At 40.9% G+C, this 8589-nt stretch overlaps 1 protein-coding gene across 1 annotated transcript; it reads right to left on the bottom strand.

Moving 5' to 3' along the window:
* Window positions 1-625: 625 nt before the first annotated feature.
* On the bottom strand, window positions 626-3085 carry LOC132170881 (transcription termination factor MTEF18, mitochondrial-like). The gene has a single exon (XM_059582021.1). It carries the CDS (start codon window positions 2528-2530, stop codon window positions 755-757), a length of 1776 nt encoding a protein of 591 aa, XP_059438004.1. The 5' UTR covers window positions 2531-3085; the 3' UTR covers window positions 626-754.
* Between the last annotated feature and the right edge of the window lie 5504 nt (window positions 3086-8589).

Raw genomic sequence — 8589 nt, 5'->3', positions numbered from 1 at the left:
AAGGAAGATCCAATGAAGTTGTTCGATTTGGCATCTAAAGCGAAAATAAAAAGCACTGAGAAGGCATCTTCCAAATATCCTAGTATGCACTTGGAAAAAAACAACTTTCTTGTTGAGACATGCAAAACTCGGATGAAATAACAAAAGCTTTTATCTTTTTTAACACAATATATCACATTAAGACCCGTAACAAGTCCTATCAAATAAATCATTTTAAAAAACTCAATTAATCATAAACTTAGAAGGAAGTCCAATTAGGGGTGTCAATTGGTGTTCGTGTGTCGAGGCATGTGTATAAGACCATATAGGCCAACCCTAATCTGACATATTTAATTAAACGAGTTAAACTCCTCAACCCTAACCCTCTAGCTTTGTATTGAATTCGTGTTGAAACATGGAAATAAGATTATATTGGTCAACCGTAACATAACCCATTCAATTAAACGGGTCAAACACCTCAACCCTAATCTTTTAGTTTCGTGTTGGGTTCATGTCGAGTTTGTGTGTGTCGTCTCAAAAATTGCTAGTTCTAAGTTTGACCAAGGATCTTATTTAAGTAACAAGAGACATATTAAGCTGCAATAAGCAACCAGGCTAAACAAGTTCTCATCAAGGAAGAAAAAGATGAAATGAAATGGATGAAATTAATAGAATAGAGGTACAACTAACTGAAAGTTCATTCACTTGTTACACAACTGTGGTGCCTTTTTCATCAGAAAATAAATATTTATAAGACGAAGGATAAAAAAAGTTCTTAGCTTGAAGGTGGATGGTTCTTTATACTTTCCCACGTGGCCGGGCCTTGAGGATGGACATCTACAAAATATCTTTGAAAGCGTGCATCTGAGCATGCAAGGAGAGTACTCAAGGACAATGTTGGCTTTGCTGCACCTCTTTCCATCAGCCAAACATACATTGAAAATCTTTGTCTGATTCTTTCAATATCATAACATAAATATGCTGGGAATCCCACAATTGATTCTAGTGGGTAACCTAAATAGCTTCTTAAACAATCAATCTTCTTTTCAATCATGTGTTTGGTGTAGTTAAGAACCATAGGAGCTCGTTTAACAATGCTCGCCGCACCATTGCTGTCCAAACCAGCTTGCACCAGGCAATCAAACCTCTCCTGTAATTGATCTTCTCTGCCTCGGAATTGCTTCAAAGCTTTCGTCATCTCATCTGAGTTTTCCATGAAACCCAATCTCAACAAGAACGTTGTTTTATTCAGGCGCCTACTAGGATATTCGGAAGATGCCTGCTCAGTACTCTTTATTTTCTCTTTAGATGCCAAATCAAACAGCGTCACTGGATCTTCCTTCATAATTTTACATAGACCATCTCTTCCAACTTTCAATTCTTTGCATACGGTTCTGGGTCTTTTCAGAGTGCGTGAACACAGAAGTTGGATATGGGCAGATATGATGCTTGCAATGTCTTCCGATCCCATTCCAATATCTAGCAGAAAATTCATTGCTAGCAGAAGATTTTTCACACACTTACCTGACAAAATTTGAGGATTCTGTATAAAAAGAGTATAGATCTCATTCATCTTGAGACCCAATTTCAGTAATCGGCCAAACAATAAATACACCTTCTTCCCAGAACCTTGAAACAGCATTGCATGATTTTTATTAAACAAACAATGCATCTGCTCCTCACTAAAGCCCACTCTATCAAGAAAATCCAGAGTATCAAGCATTCTGTTCCAATAGCAGGTGCTTTTACCAGATAAATACCCTCCAATCCAATTAATTTCAAACCCTAATCTCTTCAATCTTTCAAGAACCTTGACAAATTCACTGTTAACACCACCAATCAAAAGTGAAGGGCAATAACTAACGAGCTTAGTAACTGTGGGTCTACTCAAACCCAATGTTTCATAAGCTTGAAGTTTTAAAGCCAACATCCCATGATCATATTGAAAAACCTCTGTAGTTTCCTTATACATTTTACCGATCTTACTACGCGGAATCCCATAAGCACATAAAACATGAAAGTTGTCAAGCATAACACAATCATCGCTCAAAAACATCAAGTGCCGTGGGAGAAGCATCGGTAACTCAGATGGCCTCAAACCCAAACTCTCCAAAAATGGTTCAAATTCATTAATGGGATTATAACGCAGGAATTTGGTTAAAGACCGAGCAACATCTTTCTCACCATCAATCTTGGAGAGCAAATTCTGAAGAAAATGGGGGGAGTTCTTGCTTATGTGCTCAGCATCCGTGAAGCTGAAGCTCCTAGTGCAATGCAAATAATCAAAGAGTACGCCCTGAGCTTCAGTCCTAGCTACCCGAGATAGTTTTGAAGTGAAACTGGATGATTGTGTTGATTCAGTAACGGAGACTTTTGTGTCATTGGTAAGTCCAGAAGTGCGAAAACATCGAACTTTAACCGAAATAAAAGATGGGTTTCGCTTAGTTATTGGTTGATCATAGACAACAGGAGAGAAAAGGACAATGTGATTAAGTGTGGCAATCATTTTAGAGAACTTAAACACCTTTTTACGGATTCCAGATGCTAACATGGCAAGAAGGGAAAATAGAGAGTGGAGTGAGAGAAACTTTTAAGAAGAGGAATAAGTAACATAGATCATAGGCTATGAGTAATATAGACTTCTACCCAGTAACGCACAAAAGCTAATCTAGAAGTACTTCTGACAGAGACAGAGGTTGTAATCCAACTGACATTGGTTTCTAGCAGAAGAAAGCATGTGGGTCATCACATATTTCCACACAGAGCTGAGAGCAAAAAACCACGAAATTGAGAAGTTTCAATTGAGGGGTTTTCTTACCAAGGCTAGACTACTCAGGGGTTTACGTCCCTATTTGCTTCTTTTCCCCCTGAGAGCGCAAGCCGATCCAACGGCGACAAACACTCGAGTTCGCGAACTGGAAGAAGGCAAAGCGGGGCTGATCCAATTGGGTCTCGAGGATCGACGACGGAACGCCCGGAGATCTTGGTCCCTACCTCGCTGAAATGCGAAGATTCCAGAGAAGATGGGTTCACGGGCAGGTATACAAGAAAGATAGAACTTTGCTGTCGCGGGGTGTCCATGAGAGTCAGGGCATCAGTAGAAACCCTAGAAGAAGGGTTTAAGCCCACGACCTGAAATTAAAATATTGGAATTAAATGTTCTATTTTTTTTTTTTTTTTTTTTTTTTTTTTTAATTTTGAAAATAAATGATTTAATTTGTTAGTACGTATTTACTCGGTTACCTTTTTTTTTTTATTATTTATTTTTTTTTTTTTTTTAAAGAAAGTAATCAAAGTTTTGGTTTAAACATAAATTACAGAAATGTTAGTGCTTATTTGCAAGGGAAAAATGTAAAATTAGTCCTTGTGATTTACCTCATTTACAATTAGCTCGTGTAGTATCAAAATTAACTCAAAGGTCTATGAGATATGCCAAAAACAATTTAGTCCAGTCAAATTTCGTTCACTAATTTAACATATTTTTTTTCAAAGAATACTAATTTAACAAATTTCGTTAGTGTGACACTAACTTAAATAGGACAAGTATCACAATTTTATTGGCTCTAACGTTTCATACTATCATAATCTGTTCAGTTAATGAACGAAATTTGATTGTAAGTCTGTAAGGACTAAATTATTTTTTTGGCATACCTTAGGGATCTATGAGTTCATTTTAATACCACAGGAAGTTAATTGCAAATCAGGTAAACCATATGGACTAATTTTACATTTTTCCATATTTCTAATTAGGATATAATTTTTTTCCAAACTACTCTAATTAGTGTCAAGTGTCATCTCTCACATATTATTTTAATATTCTTAATAAGTCATTCTACTAACTTAGAAACCCAAACATTAATTTTTAAGAAACTCAAACATGTTTGATGACGGTTAATATTGAAGAAAATTTGTGTTATTGTAATTATTGTGGTGTGTTACAAATTCAAGTTAAAGTTTGAAAATATAATCCTGTTAAATGTTGCAAGTAATCAAATGAATGATTCGTAATCTTTACTAAGGGAAATGATACCTATGACTTTGCCTACACGACCACGTCATAGCTACTCAACAATAATGCATAAGATTTTATGAAATATTAACATTGTATAAAATCCTTTGTTTTCTATATCAAATTTTTTTTAAAATGCTACATACTACGTCTTCATTACACTTCTATAACCCTTTTCTTTTAAAAAATAAAATAAAATTATTGATAAGTTATGTCATATCAATATAGTGGGATGATGTTGTAGTATATAGCATGTTGGGTCATGGATCAGCTCCTAAAGCCCAACGGGTCCCAAACCCGACCTAATCAAGACAGCATACCCAACCAGGCCTCGGACAACTTTCCCCTACGAGGTCTCGGACACGAGTCCGAGACTACTCCTCGGTAGGTGTCAGATGCCAAACCCGAGACGCAACTCCGAAAGCAAATAGTCAAGAGCCAAGGGTAAATCAGTCATTTTACAACTAAGGATATGCAAGTATTCAAACTAGTCCAAGTGATCATTATCTCACATTCAAAAAGCTTTCTACAGCATAGATGGTTATCCACCTACAAACTATCCCTACACAAGCGAGATAAGCTGTTATTCAAATTCAAAAGGTTATCCAACTCAAACAAAAACCTTATCACTTTGTCCCAGGATTCCTACCCTTATCAAATAACTGCGAAAATAGATATTTAGGGATAGGAGTCCCGAGACGTGCGGGAAACAAATTCTACTCCATGCCTATAAATACAAGTCTCGATTTCAATCAAAGGTAAGCGCAATCCTAGCTTTGAAAACTTTGATTGCTTAGATATTCTTTCCTCACATTCTGACTTAGGCATCGGAGCTCCCCCGCCGGGACACCATCGGGGGCTCTAATCCTGTTTGTTCTTTGTGTGTGTAGCCTGAAGCACCTACGAAGTTATCAGCACCCCCTCTAGGCATGCCACATCATCATCTCGAAAAACTGTGTATCAACAATTTGGCGCCGTCTGTGGGAACTTCTCGTCGAGTTTCATTCATTTGATCAATTCTTATTATTCCGGTATGGTGACTACACGCTCCCATTCTCAATCAGTGTGTCAGCTCGACATACCTCGTGCGGCTACTAGAGCTCCTCTTGATTTAGCTGGTTTCATGAAGCAGATGACCGAATCCATGAAGGCTTGGCAGAAGCAGAATGAAGATCTTGCCACTAGGCTCACGGTTGCTGAAGGCCGAAACAGCAGAAGGGATCAAGAGCGGGTAGGAAAGGACCAAAAGACACGAGGATAGGCGTGAGAAGGAGAGATGCGCTGAAATCCGTATGGGGAAGAGGCCCCGAGGTTCTGATCACGAAGACGATGCAAGTTTAGTTCAAGCCAGCCATCACACAACTATCCAGAATGTAGAAGACAGTCAGCGAACAGACCCCGAAAGGTCTCGTAATACTAGATCTCGATGGGAGCAGTCTCCTCGCCAAGGGGATCGTCATATTGAAGGGCATAGTGAGAGCAATGTTAATGCTGACTTGCAGGATCTTAAGAAAAAGTACGAAGAGGTGGCATTCCTAATAGCTAATGGTGGAGATCAGTCCAATGCGGGGGAGCTCATGGAGAACACAAATCTGCCCTTCACTCCTCGGGTCATGAATTTTCCCCTCCCTGACAAATTCAAGATGCCCTGAGTTAATACCTATGATGGCACCAGGGATCCAACGGACCATATAGAGAGTCTTCGTGCGCATTTTATCCTTCATGGTACCCATACGAGATTTCATGTAGGGCTTTCCCCCTAACTTTGGCTGGAGTAACTAAAGATTGGTTCAGAAGGCTCCCAGCCAATTCAATAGATGATTTCAAAACTCTGGGATGCCTCTTTTAAAGTCAGTTCTTGGCTACCCGTAAGAGGAAGAAGAATCCGGCCTATTTACTCTCCCTTGTTCAGGGGAAGGAGGAGTCGTTGAAATAATTCATGCTCAGGTTTAACCAGGAGAAGCTGATGATTGAAAACCCAAATGAGCAGACAGTACTCGACGCTTTAATGCATGGAGTAAGGGCTGAAGGGCTGTTGATGGCCGAGCTATCAAAAAGCTCCAAGTTAGTGACTCTCAGTCAATTTATGAAAAAGGTTGATGAGTACATTAATCAAGAAGAAACTGTCAAAGCTCTCATGAAGTCTCAAAGGGAAGAAATCGAAGCCAAGAGTAGTACTGTTAAGATAGTACCTGCTAGCGTTGGGAAGAAAGAAGAGAAGAATGTGAAGAAATCAGGGAAGGTGGTCCCATTGTACCCAAGGATGGACCCTCGGAAATTGCAAAGGCCGAAGTTCACTCCACTGAATACTAGCATGGCTGAGGTATTCATGGAGATCAGGAGGGATCCTGCCTTCAAATGGCCAAGCAAGTTCAAAGGCGACCCTAAAAGGCGTGACCCTCAAAATACTGCGAATACCATCATGACCATGGTCACTTAACCGAGGAGTGTATAACCTTGCGGCAAGAGATTGAGAATCACATCAGAAATGGGAAGTTGGTGAAATTCCTGGCAGATGAGAGGAATTGAGGAAGGAATGAGGAGCTCCCGCTACTTGAAGGAAATCGAGAAGCTCCCAGAAACCGAGAAGTAAGGCTGAGGGAAGATCGGTATGTCGAACCGATACACAACCAGCAGGCAGAACCGAGACGAGATCGGGATGCCCATCAGCCTCGACATCAGGATGTAGTGAGAGAGATCCACACCATTTCGAGAGGAATAGCTGGTGGAGGAAGTTCTAGCTCATCTAAAAAAGCTTACGCAAGAAGAACGAAGGCTGATGAAGAAGTTTTGTCGATAGAGAGACCTTCAAAAGTTGCAAAGAAGGAGGTGATGACTATATCCTTCTCTGAAGAAGACGCAAGGGGGGTCATATTCCCCCACGATGATGCGTTAGTAGTTACGCTAACGGTTGCCAACCAAAAAATCCACCGAATCTTAGTAGATAACGGCAGTTCGGCTGATATTTTATACTGGCCGGTCTTCAAACAGATGGGTGTTGACCGAGACATGATCCAATCGTTTGATTCGCCGTTGGTAGGGTTTGCTGGAGAACAAGTCCAGTCAATGGGACTCATCTCCCTCCCAGTTACTGTGGGGACAGCTCCTAGGCAGTCTACAACCATGGTGGACTTTTTGGTGATCGATCGACCGTCTGCTTACAATGTGATCATTGGTCGACCATCCCTCAATAAGTTGAAGGCTGTAACTTCAACTTACCATTTGATGATGAAGTTTCCTAAGGAGGAAGGAGTTGGAGAGGTGAGAGGAGATCAAATCACAGCAAGGAAATGTTATAACATTTCCCTCAAGAAAGCAGATCCTGCTCCGTTGACAGTTGGCGTGGTGGGTAGCTGAAGCAAAGATCCCCTAAAAGGGGAACCTACTGAGCCCTTAGAAGACGTGGAGCTGGGAGAAGGAAAAGTAGTGAAGATAGGAACACAGCTCGCCTCGGAAATCCGAGATGCTCTCGTAACCTTTCTCCAAGGAAACATGAAGGTATTTGCGTGGACTCACGAAGATATGCCGGGAATCAGTCCCGATGACATTCTCTACCAACTCAATGTGGACCCAAGCATGAAGCTAGTGAGGCAGAAGCGAAGGAAGTTTGCCCCCGAGCAGAATATGGCCATCGCCGAGGAAGTAGAGAATTTGCTCAAGGCTCAGTTTATAGTGGAGGTATATTATCTCGACTGGTTGGCCAATGTGGTGCTGGTCAAAAAATCCAATGGGAAGTGGAGAATGTGCGTGGACTTTACAGACCTCAACAAAGCATGCCCGAAAAACAGCTTTCCTCTGCCACTCATTGATGCGTTGGGAGATTCAATAGCTGGATATGGCCTGTTAAGCTTTATGGATGCTTTTTCTGGTTACAACCAGATCTATATGCATCTGGAAGACTGGGAGAAGACCACGTTTATCACTGAACGGGGCCTGTACTGCTGCAAGGTTATGCCTTTCGGTCTGAAGAATGTAGGAGCAACGTACCAGAAGCTGGTTAATAAGATGTTCCGAGACCAGATCGGGCATAAGATGAAGGTATATGTTGATGACCTGCTGGTTAAAAGCATGATACCATAAGGCCATGTAGACAACCTGCATGAGACGTTTAGAACACTAAAGCACTATGGGATGAAGTTGAATACCGCAAAGTGTGCATTTGAAGTATCCTCAGGGAAATTCCTCGGTTACATGGTGTCAAACCGAGGAATAGAAGCTAATCCCGAGAAGATCCAAGCAGTCTTGGACATGCAATCCCCTAAGAATATGAAGCAACTTCAACAATTGACGAGTAGGATTGCAGCGTTGAACCGATTTATCTCTCGGTCAACTAATAAGTGCCTATCGTTTTTCAAAATCCTGAGGAAAGCATTTGAGTGGTCTGAAGAGTGTGAAGAGGCTTTTGAGCAATTGAAGAAGTACTTGACAAGTCCACCCCTTTTAAGCAAAACTGTTCCTGGAGAAGCATTGTATCTATACTTAGCTGTCTCCCCAACAGCTGTTAGTGTTGCCCTTATCCGAGAAGAAGACGGCATTCAGAAGCCAGTTTATTTTGTCAGCAGAGCATTGAGGGGAGCAGAAGAGCGGTACCCTCAGATAGA

The sequence above is a fragment of the Corylus avellana genome, chromosome 1 (genome assembly GCF_965113065.1).
Source record: "Corylus avellana chromosome 1, dhCorAvel1.hap1.2, whole genome shotgun sequence".
NCBI classification, from domain to species: domain Eukaryota; kingdom Viridiplantae; phylum Streptophyta; class Magnoliopsida; order Fagales; family Betulaceae; genus Corylus; species Corylus avellana.
This window is presented reverse-complemented; position numbering and strand designations above follow the sequence as displayed.